We start from the raw sequence: 19,055 nt of genomic DNA, 5'->3' as shown, positions 1-19,055 counted from the left end.
AGACATAACATTAAGTTAAAAAATTGCTTAAGACACAAAGGGTAAGAGCAGTACTAAGAGAGCAATGGTAAAAATTGAGTCTACATGGAGGACACAGTAAAGAGAAGGAAATAAAAGTCTGGATGGGTCAGGCAAAACGAATCTGTCATCAGATGCCATATATACAGAGACCAAGCAATTTATCGGCTAATGTAGCATGCATATTCAAGTTAGAAACAAGAACTATTGGTTAAAGCTGTAAGTATCCCCTTTTTTTCATATGTATGCTGTAAAATGCTGCTGGTTTCAGCATTTTGCAAAAGAGAGTAGTGCATTCTTAAAATACCTTATTCGAGGCCAAAGTGGGAAGGCTTGTTATTTGTGGATTGCTACCTACTAAGCAATAAAGACAGCATTTTGATTCAATTTGTGGATAAACTTACAGAAAGCAGTTTGTTTGGGAAGTAAAAAAAATGTAAAAAGCTTTTAACAATATTGTACTATGCAGCTGATATGGGCATGTATCGTGCCATTGCTACCTGCACTTAATCTTTGAGATTGACAGCACCTGCAAAGTTACAAGTTCTCTGTTCTATAGCTTACAGCAAATATTTGGATCAATGGTAATACTGTTATCTAGAGAAGCATGGCTCAGTGTTCAGTGGTTGACCATGTAGCGGTCTAGTTTCTTTTGGACTGCCACCCCGGGACCCCTGGCCCAGAAGGGCCTCTACACTTTGGATCAACCTCTGGCCAGGCGTGGCCAGAGGGTATAAATAAACGTGCGGAGGTCACTCGGGGCTTCCGGCCCATACAGTGTACTAAGTTTGTGGTGTCCGTTATTGTGTAGCCCCAGTGTTAGGCCCCAACGTTCTGGTGAGCCAACATCACACTGGCGAGAAGGGTGGGCACTTCATCGTCCATCCGACGTACCGTGCCCCACCTGTCTCCTGGTGCTTGATCCCAGCCCAGCGAAGCCTCGTCAACCCCCCCCCCCCCCCGCTGCAGGTGAATGAAGACCGGGAGGCCGTGAAGAAGCAGTGCTGCGGCTGTGACGCCGTGCCACGCTCCCCCCAGTGACGCAGAGCCCTCCTGCCTACAGCCTCAACCGCCCCAGCAATGCAAGCCCAGTTGAAGCCCAAGCAGTGGTGCAGCGGTGCGCGCATATGCACAACTACCGGCAGAGCTCCCGGTGACGGCATGCACGTGTGTTAAGCCACGCTGACCCCAACAACACTCTGCCAAGATATAGGGCCACGTGGCGACGACTCTGACTGAGGACAACCTCTATTGTGCTAACCACCCCCAATGGCCTACACCAAGAAGAAGGTGGGGTCATATAGAAAGAGCCTCAGTACACTCCCATCAGCAGCAGCAAAATATCTCAGAGCGCACATTGCAGCAGCAACAGGCACTTGAAACCAGCAAGGTACCAGTTTCCATCAGCACTCTCAAGCCACACCTACGTGGAAAGAAAGACACAGCACAAGAGGCACCACACACATTCAAGCATGTCAAACCCAGCGGCTCAAGCAGCACCTCAACTTCAGCCGCCCACCCAACAAGCAGGGCTCCCAACAGCAAGCGCCTTGACACCCTCGGGTGAATGGTTCGCGCTCTCCAAGTCTCCGTTTCATTTCATTTCATTTCAACTCAACAACCGACGTCACAGATCAACGTGCTGCCCCCATTCAGCGACCTCATTGACCCAGCCACAGCGTCTCCTAGATGGACACTCTGGATCAGTAGGCTAGGCAACTACGTTACAGCGACGTGGGAGACGGACGGAGCGGTAAAAAGGTCCCTACTGCTACACTTTGCAGGCAATGAAATCTACAAGCTATTTGCCCACCTTCCTAACACCGGAGCGCCAAATGACTACAATGCTGCTGTCAGGAACCTGAACGCGCATTTCGACCCACAACTAAACCCGGATTACGAGAGGTTTAAGCTGCGCCAGGCGCGTCAGAGGGAAGGGGAATCGATGGACACGTTCCACGCACGTCTGCGTGAGCTGGCAAGCACCTGCACTAGAACAGAGGTGAGGGCACAAGTAATCCAAGGGTGCTGGAACAAGAACCTTTGGACCCTCATCCTGCGCCAGCCAGGTATTACCATGGAGGACATCCTCATTATGGCCAGGTCGCACGATCTATCCGATGCTAGGGTGATGGCAATGGACATTGCGATCACTCAACAAGCGGAAAAACCAGCTACGATCAAGACTGAGAGGGTGGACGCGATCAAGCCCCAGAACAGAGGCGCCCGAGGACAGTGGCCAGGAAGAAGTGCACAAAGCTCTCGCTGTGGATACTGCGGCAGGGAGGAACATCCGCAGGAAAAATGCCCAGCGCAAGGGCGAACATGTTCCAAGTGTGGCACACCCAACCACTTCACAATAGCGTGCAGAGGAGGCCCGCGAAGTCCAGGAGCCCGAGGGTGAAGGCCGCCATCGAGGGCAGTCAAGCACTTATCACTGGAAGAGCCCGAAAACCCAAGAGTAACCCGGATGCCTATTAGACAGAAACACTACCTCGAAGACTCATCAACTGATGAAGAGGGCGAGTGCTATCTGATCTCATTTGCGAGTGACCTCAAACGGAAGAGACGGCCACAGCCCACGTGTGCCATAGACATTGCCGGATCCCAGATTACCGCGCTGATAGACACAGGAGCCTCGGTGAATGTGATGGGGTGCCAACACAATAAACGACTCAACCCACGGCCCACACTATCTCCATCGCATGTCAGGATCCTCACGTATGGCAGCCAGACCCCCCCTGCCGCTAAAAGGACAAGCATTTGCAATGCAATAGGTCTCGCATTTGCGAGACGTTGAGCTACTGGCATTGTAAATGACAAACCTTTTATCTATGTGTTGGTTTTGCAAACATATCAATAAAAGGTCCTTTACAATGCCAATAGCTTAAAATTTCGCAAATGCGAGACCTATTGCATTGCAAATGCTTGTTTTTAAAGATAGGGCTTTGAGAAGTTTTAATACTGAACAAGTATAGGCAGCAAGGGGATCTGTTTGCCGCACTACCACGTGTGTTATCAAATCTTGATCAGAATTCTCATACGAAATCGCCCACCTCAAAAAAGGCTAGCCACCAACATTAGCCTTTATGATTCGTCTGCCCATTCCAGCATACAGCATGGTGAAAACGGTCAGCCATCTTCAGCCACTTGCTAACTTCACTGCGAGTGACAGCATTCTGCCCTTTCACAGGGAGCACAATCACACACAAAGTGGTCCCATTCAATGCCTGGGTTGACTATGGCAAGTGCTTTTTGTGATAAAAAAAAAATCTTTTGATTTTAGCCAATGTTTTTATTTTTTTATATAAAGGCGAGGGCCCAGCAGCGCTCCCAACAATAATGTTTTCCATAACACCTGATAAAACAAAACAAACATGGAAAAAGTCCAAGGGTTTGCAGCAAAAGCTAGATCAATCGATCAATCAATCACTGCATTTGTAAAGCGTGCTACATACCCGAGAGGGTCTCAAGGCGCTGGGGGGTGTGGTAGGGGGGGGCTTACTGGTCGAAGAGCCAGGTCTTGAGGAGTCTTCTGAAGGCCAGCAGGTCCAGGGTCTGTTGTAGGATGAGAGGGAGAGTGTTCCAGGTCTTGGCGGCGAGGTAGGAGAAGGATCTGCCGCCGGCGGTAGTTTTTCGGATGCGGGGGACTGTGGCGAGGGCGAGGTTGGCTGAGCGGAGGCTTCGGGTGGGGGTGTGGAAGCTGAGTCGGTTGTTGAGGTAGGTGGGTCCGGTGTTGTGCAGTGCTTTGTGTGCGTGGATGAGGAGTTTGAAGGTGATCCTTTTGTTGACAGGGAGCCAGTGAAGGCCTCTCAGGTGGGGTGTGATGTGGCTGCGGCGGGGGACGTCGAGGATGAGTCGGGCCGAGGCGTTCTGGATGCGTTGGAGTCGTCTCAGGAGCTTGTTTGTAGTTCCTGAGTAGAGTGCGTTCCCGTAGTCGAGTCTGTTGGTGATGAGGGCCTGGGTGACGGTTTTTCTCGTGTCGAGGGGGAGCCATTTGAAGATCCTGTGGAGCATACGGAGGGTGTTGAAGCAGGACGCGGAGACGGCGTTGACTTGCCTGGTCATGGAGAGAGTGGAGTCGAGGATGACCCCCAGGTTGCGTGCGTGGTCCGTGGGTTCCGGTGCTGTGCCTAGTGACGTGGGCCACCAAGAGTCGTCCCAGGCTGATGGGGTGGGTCCGAGAATGAGGACCTCTGTCTTGTCTGAGTTCAGCTTCAGTCTGCTGTCCTTCATCCAGTCGGCTACGGCCTTCATTCCTCTGTGGAGGTTAGCTTTGGCGGTGTGGGGATCTTCGGTGAGAGATATGATCAGCTGGGTGTCGTCGGCGTAGGAGATGATGTTGAGGTTGTGTTGTCGTGCGACGTGGGCGAGAGGAGCCATGTAGATATTGAACAGCGTCGGGCTGAGGGAGGATCCCTGTGGGACGCCGCAGATGATCTCGGTGGTTTTGGAGCGGAAGGGGGGGGAGGCGGACGCTCTGGGTTCTGCCAGGAAAGGAAGAATGTGGTCCAGGCCAGGGCCTTCTCTTGGATGCCGGCGTCATGGAGGCGTGCTGATAGGGTGCGGTGGCAGACCGTGTCAAAGGCTGCTGATAAGTCCAGGAGGATGAGGACGGCTGTTTCTCCTTTGTCCATCAGGGTCCGGATGTCGTCAGTGGCGGCGATGAGGGCCGTATTCGGTGCTGTGGTTGCTGCGGAAACCGTATTGGGAAGGGTCCAGGATGTTGTTAACTTCGAGGTAGCGGGTCAGCTGTTTGTTGACAATCTTCTCGGTCACTTTTGCCGGGAAAGGGAGCAGGGAGATGGGCCGGAAGTTCTTGAGGTCCTTGGGGTCCTCCTTGGGCTTCTTCAGAAGGGCGTTGATCTCGGCGTGCTTCCAGCTTTCTGGGAAGGTTGATTGTTTTCCGGAGGTGGGGCGCGATGGTTGTGCTGGCTTTGTTGAAGACGTGGTGAGGCCAGGGGTCCGACGGGGATCCGGAGTGGATGGAGTTCATGGTTTTGATGGTGTCTACGTCGCTGACGCTGGATCAGACGGGCGACTGGTGCGAGTGGTGGTCGCAGGGGTGGTGGACTCGGTGGTGGGTGCGGGGAGGTCGGAGTTGAAGCTGCCGTTGATGTCGGTGATCTTGCGGTGGAAGAAGGTGGCCAGGGAGTCGCATAGGTTTTGAGATGGCGGGATGTCGTTGGTGTTGGAGCTGGGGTTGGAGAGCTCTTTCACGATACTGAAGAGCTCTTTGGTGTTGTGTGCGTTGTTGTCTATGTGGTCCTTGAAGGCGGTCTTCTTGGCGGTCCTGATGAGTTGGTGGTGTCTGCGGGTGGCGCTCTTGAGGGCTGTGTGGTTGTCTGGTGTTCGGTCGTGGAGCCATTTCTTCTCCAGCTTCCGACAGGTGTGCTTGGAGATCCGGAGGTCCTCGGTGGACCAGGCGGCTTTCTTGTTGGTGTGGTTGGTTGTAGAGGTCTTGAGAGGGGCGAGGGTGTTGGCGCAGTCGTTGATCCAGTGTGTGGGTATGCCAATGATTATTTTAACTTTTGAAAACGTCCTCCTTACGTCCACACACAAGGATTGAAGCTGCAAATGGAACTGAGTTGCATTGACTTTACATAAGCAACATACGCACAGCAGCCCTTCCAACAGGTAATGGGGGTCACTTGGAAAGAACTCTCATGATGAAACAAAAAATGTGAATGTCCACCACCGGAATCGACAGCGCTATCAGGAATGCTTTATTGTTTCAGTCCCGCTCTGTGCAGAATGTAAAGCAAGGTGCCCGCCAGATGGTAACAGCTGATTTCAAATGGAAAATCAGAAAGTTGCTTCTAAGAGAAACTGAGATAACTCTGGTAAATGTTGTATTCTTGCTTTCAGTTCCACTGATCGTCATCAGATCTGTGCCAAACATGTCTGCCTTTTCCTTCACACCAGGGCTGTACTGCTGCCACAGAAATAAAATCAGGCCTGGATGATACAAGCAAACCAAGCGTGTATTTAAGGGGGGAGTAGCTCTATGGCTCTACAAAATCCTGCTGGGTCGTTATTAGTAGATGTACACTCCTAACCAATATCAAATAAAGACAAGCACAGTGCCCCCCCCCCCTCCTTGCAAAGTACATGGCGGGCTCCCCCTACGGACTCACTCAGGAGCTCTCAGGTCAAGTAACTGTGCTGAGGGGAGGGCTGGCGGGCCCTGGGGTACCCCCGCCTACCCCCTCTCCCACCTCACCCCCCACACACACAAACACCCGCACTGCGGGGGCCTTTGTTACGCCACTGGACAGGCCTTACTCCCTTTTAACACCTTCAGAGTTTGGGTCGCATCCTGTCGGCCGGCAGAATGGGCATTTAGACATCAGCTGAAATCTGAAGCTCTTGCCGTCCCACCTGACACCGCAGTCCGCAGAAGATGCGCCCTGCTTACAATATCCCTGACAGGATGATGAGAGAGCTCCTGTCAGGCGCCGGCCAGCCTGATGTCGAGACAAAATGTACGGCCCCAGTTGACTAGTTAGAGGCAGGCTGGTGATGTACAATTATATAGGCAGATGACAAGCCTTCACGCGTGGCTGGCTAGAAAACCGATGACACGGCGCAAACAGCAATCCTCCCAAGCCCTGGTCACAGAACAGCAATAAGTCAACTGATGCGCTATTGTAAAATCATGATTTATTCTTTTGCTTTAAATACATAAGAGCATGGCATGATGTTCTGGTAGACTACCGCCGCAAGTTCACTGGGGTCCGCCTAAACATCTTGGAGTCTGCCTGCAGCGTGCATGACATCAGTGTCCTCGTGCAGCCGAGGCAACAAACACTGGCCCTGCAGTTTAATAATTCACAGCAGGCCTGGGTGGAAGTAAACTGCTTCCCCCTTACGTGCTTCTCCGCTCAAAGTCGAGGCCACAAAATACATATTAGTCAAAATTAATACCGTTCAAAACTTCTGGCGTCCAAATTTACTGTATATAAACACACTGAAGAGGCAGCAAACCCCAGGCGCGCGTCCTCGGTGTTTGTTTGGGTTTAACATTCCAAGGGCTATCAGCGATTTGCTTTCTCTTTCTGCCTATCAGCAGCAGGAGCTCCGAGCTGAAATGGTATCTACACACAGAACCGGAAAAAATGACCTTGGTTGCAGAGAGTGTGTCGGGTCCACTCCGACTCCAGTCCCCTCAGCAAGCAGCAAGGCTAACAAGCTCTCGCCATTGAGCAAAGGCAGCTGCTTGTTTAAATTTGCATCGCGCTTTAACTTTAAGTGAAAGCGCGATGCAAAAATAAACACGCGGCCGCCCTTGCCAAAGGCGACTGGAAAAACATAGTGCCGACAGGACTAAGGAAGGAGACCGTGTAACGCCGCAAGTGAAAAATCCTGTCTGGATGGGCGAGCCCAAAAGGAGACAGGGCGGTGGTAACAAAGAAGCCTTGTTTTCAATGGGAAGCCAACGTTTAGCATAAACGATGATGCCAGCCAATAGGAATGATGGGTGGGGCTTCAAGTCCCCTTCTGAAATCTACCCGATTACAAAAAGCCTCGCAGAGCGAGCAGCGCATATGCACTGCAACGCAGGTCTGCGAGACCGAAAAATGACCATTCAAGTCAAAGCGGAAGGGCGTGAAGTCACAACCACATTCCACGTGGTGGTCGACAGAGAAGTAGACATTCTGGTGGGCAGCCACACAGCCGAAGACCCTGGCCTAGTTACATTTCCCAACTCGATCAAGACACTCCAAACTGAAGAAGTCCTGAACCTCTTCCCACAACTGTTCAAAGGACTCGGATGCATAAAGACAGCCCCGATCAAACTACATATTGACAAAGCAGTAAAGCCAATAGCCCTGAGACACCGATGAGTACCATTCCACCTGAAAACCCTAGTTGAGAAGGAGCTACAACAACTAGAACAACAACGCGCCATTGAGAAGGTTACAGGTCCGACGCCATGGATATCCCCCATGGTGATCGCGGAGAAGCCAAAGCAGCCCGGAAAAATCCGGCTATGTAACTACATGCGCCTACCCAATCAAACAATCAAGCGGGAAAAACACCTGACGCCCACCGTAGATGACATCCTAGCTGATCTCAACGGGTCACGCTGGTTCTCCAAGCTAGACCTCAATGCAGGATACCACCAGCTGAGGCTAGCTGAAGAGAGCCGGTACATCACAACATTTACGACTCACATGGGCCTACGCCGATACAAAAGACTCAACTTCAGCATATCCTCAGCCGCAGAGATCTTCCAGAACACTATCCGGGAGGTACTGTCAGGACTCCATGGAGTACTCAATGTCAGCGATGACATACTGATACACTCCGCGACCATGGAAGAACACCATCGCCACCTCCGAGCCACGCTTCAACGTCTCGCTGAGCATGGAGCCTCCCTCCACCTAGACAAGTGTTCGTTCTTTCAAGAGTCTATTGAATTCTTTGGGTATGTGTTCAGCCAAGACGGGGTGAGATTAGACCCTAGAAAATCGCAGGCGATACAACAAGCCACTGCACCAATGTCAGCATCGTAAGTGAGAAGCTTCCTTGGAATGGCCACCTACTGCGGGAGGTTCATACCGAACCTGGCAACACTAGCTGAACCTCTACGTGCCCTGAGCAAGAAAGATGTGACCTGGAAGTGGGGACAAGAAGAAAACGCCTTCCAAAAGATCAAAGACACGCTGCTGGGAAGAACCCCCATGGCATATTTTGATACCACGCAAGCGACAGAACTCCTCGTGGACGCGAGTCCCGTTGGACATGGGGCTCGCCTGACCCAGGAGACGGAAGCCGGAAAGTGGACCCCACTTGCCTTTGCAAGCAAGGCACTCCCGCCAACAGTGTCCAGGTATTTTCAGATCAAGAGGGAAGCGCTAGCCATCAAGTGGGCCTGCAACCACTTTCACCTGTGCGTCAGCAGACATCCATTCAGGGAAGTGACCGACCACCAGCCACTGATCCCGCTGTTCCGAGTCACGGCACGGCACCCTCCACCAAGAATCAAGCACTGGGCCATACAGCTGCAGCACTACCAGTTGGAGGTGGTATACCGACCAGGAACGAAGAATCTGACAGATTTCCTATCAAGACACCTGCCAGAGACCAATGGAGATGGCGGTGAACAAGAAACAAAGACAGAAGAATACATAGACATGGTGTCTCAATGGTCCTGCCCGCGAGCCATCACCCTAGATGAGATCAAGGCTGAAACCGGAATGGACACTGTACTAATGAAGGTACTGCATTCACTCAGGAGAGGGTCCTGGGGAGAGTTCCTACATGGGGCAAACGGATGGAATGAATCCGACAGAGACAGGCTGAACAAACTCTGGAGAGTGCACGATGAACTGAGCACCACGGCAGACGGAAGAGAACTATGAAAATCTCAAATAGTTATCCCCGCCAGCCTACATGAGTGAGCCACGACCTTAGCCCACGAAGGGTACCAAGGAACAATGCGAATGACGTCTCGCATGAGGGAGAAAGTGTGGTTCCCTGGGCTCAAGGCTGCGGTGGACACGCTCGTGAGCAATTGTTGGCCATGGCAGCTCATGAGTAGCCAAGAAAATCCTGCCCCTGTAATAACGGAAGACCCAACCACTACTCCGTGGGCGAGAATTAGCATAGACTTCGGGAGTTTCCCAGATGGACGAGTAACTGCAGTAATAATTGACAGCCATACAAAATATCCCATAGTGGATGTTATTGCGTCCACATCATTTGTACACCTACAACCCGTACTAGAGAGAACATTCTCGCTATTTGGACTTCAACAACAGATCAAGTCCGACAATGGACCCCCTTTTCAGGGGACCAAGTTCAAAGACATGCTAGCATCGCTAGGAATCCACCATCACCAAATCACCCCTCAATGGCCCCAAGCCAACGGAGAAGCAGAATGCTTCATGAGGACTCTCAATAAGTTATTGTGGATCGCCGTTTCCAAACAGATCGATCCAGAAGTAGCCATGCACAGTTTCCTACGGGAATACCACAGCACCCCACACTGTATCACCCAGCGGTCACCTTGGTCGTTGATGCTGGCAGGGCCATGGCTAGACACGCTCCCCGCTGCTGAGGGATGGGCCCCAGAACCGTACGACCCCGCACAGACCCAAGCACGGAGAACAGCAACCAATGTGCGAGCTAGCAAGAAAAGAAATGCTAAGCCGAGAAACATCCTGCCAGGCTGCACCGTCCTAGTTAGGAATCGCCGCAGCGGAGGGAAGTTTCATACCTCGTACGAGCCTGAGGCGTGGACTGTGCTGAAAACCAACGGGACCACCATCACAGTCCAGGAAGGAACTGAAGTCATCACCCGGATCATATCCTGGTTCAAACGAGTCCATGACACAAGCGTCGACTGGAGGTCACCTAGACATGCTGAAAATGGAGAAGATGCCGCCGATAGCCAATCACTGGGTCTCGAGGATAATCAGACTGCAGTAGGTCTACCATCCCGATGACTGTGGAAGCTGGGACTACCGCAACTGATGTCGCCACCAGGCCACCAAACAGCCCTCAGGCGAGTCGTGGAGTCCAGTCCCAAAGGTACGAACTGAGGCCTAACCCAAGACCGAGCCAAAGACTCACTGACTTCATGTGCTAACTTTGTGGTGATTGTTTTGGGATGGGATGGGATGTAGCGCTCAAGTTTCTTTTGGACTGCCACCCGAGACCCCTGGCTCGGAAGGGCCTCTACACTTTGTATCAACCTCTGGCTAGGCATGGCCAGAGGGTAAAAATAAACGGGCATTGGTCACTCTGGACTTCCGGCCCAATCAGTGTACTAAGGTTGTGGTGTCCGTTATTGTGTATCTCCATTGTTAGGCCCCAACGTTCTGGTGAGCCAACATCACAGACCACACGTTTGAAACTGATAATGGTCATTGTTAATCATTATCCTTCCTTTGCTTTGATATTTTAAGAGGTTGTAATTAAAATGTGACATACGAATCAAAAATGATTCATATGTGTATTCTGTGATGCAGTTCTCCTGCTTGAGGTAGCGTATGTGGTTCTGTGTGTGTCTACGAATTAGGGTATACTGTAAATGTGGTTAGCGTATGGTAGGCATTCATGACATGTTGATGCCCAACCTTGGTAATATGCTGTCACTAGCATAATGGTGATAATTTGGGAGCATCTATAATGGTGCCTATCCTTGGCGGTGTAGCCAATGGAATAATGGTGGTAATCCTTGACATATTGTGGGCATCCATGGAAGTATGATGGCCTTTACGCATTTGTGGTCTAATGCTGACAGATAATTACGTAAACAAAGACTGAAAGGTAATGTTGAAAACTGATGCAGACGGTTTTATTGAAAGTTCTGTCTAAGCATCATATTCAAGCCTTAGCAGAATCGCAAAACGTCAACAAGAAGCTAATATTTTTCTCTGGAAAGGTGGCCATGTACAAATGCAACTTAAAACAAGCATTTGCAATGGAATAGGTCTTGCATTTACACGAGTTTGAGCTATTGACATTGCAAATAACAATGCCTTTTATTTTTGTTTTTGTTTTTAAAACATAAATAAAAGGCTTTGTTATTTACAATACCAATAGCTTAAACTCGCATAAATGCAAGACCTATCGCATAGCAAAGGCTAGTTAGGTAAACATGCCATTAGAACTGGATACAGAATTGACTACGAAGCTGGCACACTTTGTAGGAGGGAGGTAACCGGTTTTGGAGCAAGCAGCACAGTGGATGCGCATCCCCACTTCCCGATTAAATGTACAAATTGATTTCAAGTCGTGCCAAGTAGCGTGAAAATAAATTCGCCCGTTTTTAATGTTTGCGAGGCCTGGCAAGTGATGCCTGGTGGCCGTCCGCACTAGACGTCACGCTTATGCACAAAATAATGCAGCAAAAAGGGTACGGGCGAAGAACCGTTCCCTTCCCCCAAACACCTCCCACGGCCGCTAGCATGTGAGGAACAGATGATAGCATGTACTTAAGTAGTTCGACCTACTTCAAAGGAGGCACCCTGACGAGCCGCTGCCGCTGGAAGGCCCTGCATTGTAATGTGCGGCTAAAACAAAACGCCATCTCACCGAGTTATCTACGCCTCAGTGGGCTGACACTGTCAAGGCTCGTAGTAGTGAATTTGGCTAGGCACAACCGACAGACAGTCCCTTCACACTTTACAATAAACGAGTGCCTCACAGTTTATTTTTTTAATCCATTTTACACAGCAATCACATATTTACAGAACTTTATTTTAGTTGTTTTTTGTGGTTTTATATGGGATAACCCACATCGTGTCTCTAGCATTGTGCATTACAGTTCGCAGAGAAAATGAGCTTTGTGAGAAACGCAGCAATATAACGCTGATATGATTACGACTGGAACTTGACACTGATAAGTAAAGCGCGAGCCGTCTCAAGTCGACAAGAAGGGATTTTGCAGTTGGAGAAAATTAGAGTTGCCAGAGGTGCAGCTATATGACATATATAACTTGACATAACATAAACTTGAAAATGCAGTCATTGATAAAAATCCATATTTGTTGTGTCCTTGCTGTTTATAAAGAGATATTTGTATTAAAAAAGTGAACGGTGTGTATTTCCTGTGTTCCGAGCTGTAGTTTCAGTTTATGGGGATATTTGATGGCTAACTCCTCGTTCTTCCGTGTTCAGGGTGCTGCCCCTGAGAAGGAGTGATAGATGGTGTTCTATTTGTTGAATTTCAAAATTATAAACACTAGAGGCGGACGAGCCAACAGATTAAGGGAGAGAGCCAAACCACGGATCTGAGCTGGCTCGTAGAGTCCGTGAACGAGCCGAGCCCTGAAAAAAGTTGGCACGTTATGCAAAAACCATGATATACAAGTATCCCCCACCCCTCTTTTCATGCAAGTGGCAAAGGTAGAACAGCAATGACCAATGCACAAGTTTTGCTGTCTGCTGCAGCGTCGACCACTCACCGCAGTCATAGTTCCTGCCTTGCAAAGTAAAATCGCACTTTCCGCCAAAACTACAAAACGCCGCAATCCCGAACTACTTAATTTTTTTTAAGCTAAAATGCCTAAAGCGGATGAAAACTGTAATTAGGCAGTGCTGCTTCCAGAATAAACGGAAGTGACGTTTTGGATCCACAGCCAATAATAAGCCCGCTGACAAAAGCAATGCCTGAGTTAACCAATGGCAAGTGGCAGAAGAAATTACCTGGCAATAGGTGGCGTTTCACCCTTCATACGGATTACGTTATGCCTAGGAGAGGCAGGCGAGACCTAAAAAACTATTGGAACAATTTGCCCTGGATTCCTTCAAGCCAGCAGTTTCCCACAGTACCTTTTTGCTACTGAGAAGTGTCTCCCCTCATTAAAGTACTGCGCACTACATAAGAAGTACTGAATGCTCCCTTTCAAATAAAAGAAGAGAGGTTCTCAGTACTTTGGGTACCTGCCCACTTTGAAGAACTACTAGCACAATTCTAGAACTTAGTTATCCATCTAGTTCTTTGATTAGATCTCTCTCATTTGAAACATGATCACGTTGCCATGCAACAGGTCAGCGCGGGACGTCCGGAAGTAAACAGATGACACACACGCGCAGAGGACAGCGTCAGCTGTGCGCCATGAGTCGACCGTTGATGGTCTGCTCTGCTGGCTGCATAGGTTGCGGGAGAGCGTTGTCTGCAGACGGGGTCGTTTATTGGAGGCGGCAGTCACGCAGACAGGAATGTGGCCCGTGCGCCTACCTTAAGGACGGGATCCCTGTAATTGCGTAACAATGCGAAACGAACTGAGATCCGCGCTTCAGTGAACTATATGCCGCCATACCGTGTTTCACCTTGCCCTCGATGGCGCCGCAGTATCCACAGCGGCCGCGCTCCCGCAATCCCCGATACTCCGTTAGAGAGGGCATGGCGCCTGTATTGCTCTGTGGAAGGGCGGCCCTTGTTGCCCCTCCTATAACACGAGGGCGGGGATGGGTGAACGCAGGGTAGACTGCTTCTTTTCGATACTAGGTACTTGTATGGGTTCTAGCCGCGTTGGAAATAGCTTGTTTTATATAGCACTAAATTTGACAGGTTGCTGCAAAGAAAAGGTGTATTGACAGGTATTATGACGTGTAATTCATCCAATTTATCAATATGGAAAGCACAAGTTGAGTTCGCCCTCTTGGGGTTAAAACGTGTGATTTGTTCTACAAACAAAGCTTGATGCTAATGTCAACAGCGAGCACTTAACTTGCATAACGGTGAAGTAGTCTACCAGTGTAGTTGTAGTACAGATAGAGGGAATACCTTAGCGGCAAGGCGGTGTATACATGGACACTGAGAGAAGTGAAAGCACCAACAGGCCATATAGCACACAAGGAAAGAGTATTAATTGGGGGCAGTCTAGGAGTACAATATGGTGGGCAATAGGGTGCACATCTTGGTAGGAAAAGAGGAATTGTATATTCGTTCTGCAGTAAGAATTAGTTAAAAAGTCTTGGACAGTTGTACCTTGTTGCACACGTGTCATTGTGGGCGTAAGAACACAGGGCATAGGTGGAAGCTATGGAATAAAAGAATATAACAAGCATTACCAATGCCTGAGCTGTTGGCTTTGTCAATGTGAATGTCTTTTAGCCATGTTGTCTAGAAGCGCATCTGCTGTTCAGCATGGCTGAAAGTCAAGAATTGCAGGATGTTGAGGCAACGGCAAGTCCTGCCCTTTATGTTGAGTTTATTGTCCTGCCGCTCCCAACACAAACAAGCATTGGCATAGCCAATAGTTCTCGCCTTTGGGACCTTATAAGTGTTTAGCCATGCAACAGTTGCATAACTAATTACTTATAAGGTCCCAAAAGCGAGACCTATTGGCTATGCAAAGCGAAATTGAAAGTGATCGCGATCAAACATCAAAGCGGCCGTGCGGCCGCAAAAGTGAAAGTAATCGTGGTAAAGCGCTGCGCGCGCGCCCGCGCACATGCACTGTAGCTCTAGGCGGGCCTGTAGCACTTTTTGGAGCCCTCTCAATAAGTCTCGCCAGATCAGCGCATGCGCCGGGTCAGGCGAGACCTAAAAAGCGATATGATATGTCCTGTGCTGGGCACATCGTAGGTTTTTTTCTGTGATTTTCAGCCATGCTAAAAAGTGGACGTGCTGCCAGACAACATGGCCAAAATACATTCATATTGAAAAGGGCCAATAGCTCGGGCATTGCTGAGATCCATTGGCTTTGCCAATGCTTGTTCAATGTTGATGGGGTCTTCCTGAACAAATGTGGAAGTGATAGTAAGAAACAGTTGAGGAGCTTTAACCCCTTCGCTGCTAGGCCTTTCCCCCCCTTGCTAAGCCATTGTTTTTGGCTATTTGGGGTAGTTCGCGCTTAGGCCCTGTGGTAATGAAGACAGCAAGTTGAAATAGGTTCGAAGAAGAACTTTTTATTAACAGCCCCTGCACATGTGAATGGCTCTGCAGCTCTCTGATAACGGACGGTGCCAGTGTAACATAACTGTTTACACACAGAATAACGGGAAAAACTGTCAGTGGAACATTGGGGGACCAATAGATAATGCTAACTTGGCCGCGTGCAATAGTGTGCAGTTGATCACGTCATTCACCGTCGCGTGCCAAAGCCTTGGCATGCGGCAGTGGTACCGTTACAACACATCTTCCCCTCTTTGAACATTGCACAAAAGAAAAGTTGGTCACAAATAAAGTCATCGTATTTTTTGGGTTTGCTGATGGGTCTACCGAATCTTCCAGAGACACTGTGACTGTCCGCACCAACATCTGAGTCTTAACTTGTTACATCACCTAGACAAGGTGGGTAGTGATCAGTAGGTGCCCTGGAAGTATGGATAGCACCATCATCATAACCACTGTTACTTGCAAACAATTCATTATGCATATTAATTGACTTGTCAACCACAACATCAGGGTCAGAGTGTGGATCTTTTTCATCACTCTGATCAGATGGGTGGTGATTAGTTGGTGCAGAGAAATTAGGTTGGACATCTTCATCAGAACCACTGTTTCTTGCCAGCAATTCATCATGCACATTAGATGACCTGTTAACATTACAAGGTTCATCATAATTAGGCTGTCCAGAAATCGGTTTAATACGATTGTCCCGGACAGTACCCTACCGGATAAAAATCAGCTGACCCGGTTGAAACCGAGTGTCACTGATTTTTCGCATTTGTTGCACTGCTTGGCCACTTGAGGACGCCAAAGCAGTACCAAACATATTGAGACAGGCTGATGCGATGCGTTTAATGGTGCCCAGTCAGCGCTGTAGCAGTGGCACACCTCCCAGTAGGTAGGATTGTGGGGGGCTGAGTCCTCAGAACCCTCCCTCCCCCGAAAATCTGAAGCAGGCATCTCAAATCGGGAGTTAACACACTCTCCTACTTTGTCCTTTTGACGAGTTCACTGATGTTTCATCAATACTGGCAGCTTCCCCTACATGTTCCTTCCTCATCGCCGTATTTGAGCAGCTGCTTTCATCCAATAACTCATTTAAATCAGATTAGTAAATCTTTAGTAGAAGTTTTGCCTGGAGGTCGCTGTTTTCATTAAGGCTAATACTGCTGCGAACAAACTGAATTTTTAACTTGGCAATTGTCCCCAAATGCTCAAAGAATGTGGCTGATAGAGGCTCTTTCTGTAGCAATAATTATTTTCTTAAACACACATTTATATGATGTGACTGAAAAAAGATTTTGCCGTTTTAGTACTTGCTTGACTGCGTAAAGCAGCAAGCAATGACTGAAAAGTGCACAACCATGTGACTTATGCAAAGAACGCGGCACTGTTGACTCTTTGTCATTCTTTCCAGTTTTATCAGATCAAAAACAATGTGTTGAAAACTACAAATTATAATGCAGCAGATGCTAAATTATGTCATTATGTTTACAATACAGAGCTTTTGTTTAAAACATCAAAAATGCACAGGGCCCAATTTGAGAGGTGCACACAGAGACGGCCCAATCACTCCCTTGGACAGAAGGAAATATGCCGCCCTTGCTGGTATGCCTTTTTCACAGATCAGTGGCGGCAGAGGGTGAGGGGTTGATGGGAGGGCAAGGTAGGGGGTTAATGGGAGCTAAAAGACATTGATTGCAGCACGTTAAGAACGATTGAGAGTACTTTAAACGGAATCACTCCAGCCAAGGTAGGGGGCGTTGCTGGGTGTAGCACATTTATGCAAATAGTTCTTTTCACCCCTCTGAAGATTGGCGCCTCGGCACAGCTCGCCCATGCCATGCCAAAAGCCAGTCCTGGGTCCAAGAGTGAAATATTGTTCAGACATGATTTCTGCGCCTATCTTTTCACTTTGTGCGCATTACACGATGAACTGAAATAGATTTCACTGATTGATGTAAATTGTGACAACAGAACAATACTCTGGGAAAGGCGAAAAGACTGTTTTCATACGTTATTCACCTTTGTCACTGAAGAACCACTGGAGTGCCAAAACCAATCTGCTCTGGTGCGCAAACGGTCTTACAACCATTAATAGCTCCAAACAGGATCAAAGCTGCAGACTCCGTTAACTTTATGTGGCTGCACCAGAATAATACACTTGATAAACGTTGTTTACAAAAAAGGAAATCCCAGGAATGGATACATGTTTAGTAAATGAGGAACTTCGTGAATACTTTCAATGTGAAATATGTTCGTACCAGAGTGATGCAGGATCTGAATGATAGTGCTACATGTCTATTATTAAAGCAAATAAGTAAAAGATGGCACGGGCATTCAGAATGCACGCTATGAAAGAGGCCAATAATGGGATGGGCATGCAGGGTGCTTTTTTATTGTTAACTGGGGTGATCATTTAAAAGAGAGCAAGGGTTCGATGTGCAAGAAAAAATAATTATTATATATTGCAGTGGAAGCGATTTCTCTGTGGAGAGACCAAGGAATTCATCAGTCTTGCTTCCACACCATTCCTTTCACTTCAAATGTTTTTCCCCATCAGCCATTAAATAATAAAAGAACGTGAAGCATAAATCTTTCTAGAATAAGTTACACATCAATCCCTGCCAGCCCAGCCCTCTATGAAGATGTATTTCTCCTAGAAACATGAAATGTGGCAGTAGATAAAAGACACCTAGTCCCACCTTGGGAGCTAATTTTCAGCCTCTACTTCACAGAGGCCCGGAGATTTAACTTTGCTTTCGTAATACTATTGCCATCAAATGTATTAATGCAAATTAGTATTGAATTAATTCAATTTACTGTTTTCTAAGACTCCTATAACTAGATAAAACAAGGTCTTTTGTGCCTTAGAAAAGTTCAGAAACTTGGTCTTACACTAGTGGGAAGTTGCCATCACTGAGAAGGCCCAGCCACCTAGCAATTCTATCCTCACCTTTAAGATTTGAAGGATACATTGTGTTTATGACTTGAGAGCCCGAGGGTGGTAGTACATGGTTACACACAATCTGAGGGGAACGTGCAACATAACATTTAAGGTTTCATGTAGCAAGCATGAGGGTTTGAAAAATACTCGTTGTTTAACAGTAAGCCAGTGTAGTGAAGTTAAGGCAGGAGTTGCATGGTCTATTTTGGCCGGACCCAACACCATTCTGGGCCCAGAGTTTCTGACCAGCTAAAGAGACTGAAGGGAACAATCTGTAAGACTGAGTTACTGAGCACTGCAGTGGCCAAGCCACAAAGAGACAAAAGGGTTCAAGATCTGAACTTTATGATAGGAGAAGGGCAACAAATAAAAACAAGAGCTGATTATTACTTTAATTTATGTTTTGGCGTTGCCCATCTTCAGTGGCAATGTTGAGAGGGCCCTTTCACATATAAAAGTTTACATGGGCGGAAAGAGCAAACACTCATGACCAAACACTCTCTAAAGACGTATAGTATGGTGTGCTACAATAAGTTTTATTTGTAAAAATGTATTTGGAAACATATACACGGTATGTACACTGTCATTATACCATGCATCAGTGCAGGAAGCAAGCAATAATAAAAGCAAAACATTCCATAAGCACAGGAAAAACACTGTTTCTGATGTTTTTAATGCCGCAAAAATGTGTAACCACTGATAACCACTGTTTTTTTAAGGTATTGAAATGACTAG

At 48.2% G+C, this 19,055-nt stretch overlaps 1 protein-coding gene across 3 annotated transcripts in view; it reads right to left on the bottom strand.

Annotated features, from left to right (window-relative positions):
* The window catches only part of ATE1 (arginyltransferase 1), a 409,370-nt gene extending 395,446 nt beyond the window's left edge, over positions 1-13,924 (bottom strand). Inside the window, exon 1 of one of the 3 annotated variants that reach the window (XM_085602676.1) lies at positions 13,797-13,924. In XM_085602676.1, coding sequence (XP_085458802.1) covers positions 13,797-13,881 — 85 coding nt within the window. In that variant the 5' untranslated portion in view covers positions 13,882-13,924. The remainder of the gene's footprint in view (positions 1-13,796) is intronic. The other 2 variants (XM_085602719.1, XM_085602709.1) reach the window with 2 other exon arrangements.
* Positions 13,925-19,055: the final 5,131 nt, after the last annotated feature.

This window comes from Triturus cristatus, chromosome 1_2, assembly GCF_964204655.1.
Source record: "Triturus cristatus chromosome 1_2, aTriCri1.1, whole genome shotgun sequence".
NCBI classification, from domain to species: domain Eukaryota; kingdom Metazoa; phylum Chordata; class Amphibia; order Caudata; family Salamandridae; genus Triturus; species Triturus cristatus.
This window is presented reverse-complemented; position numbering and strand designations above follow the sequence as displayed.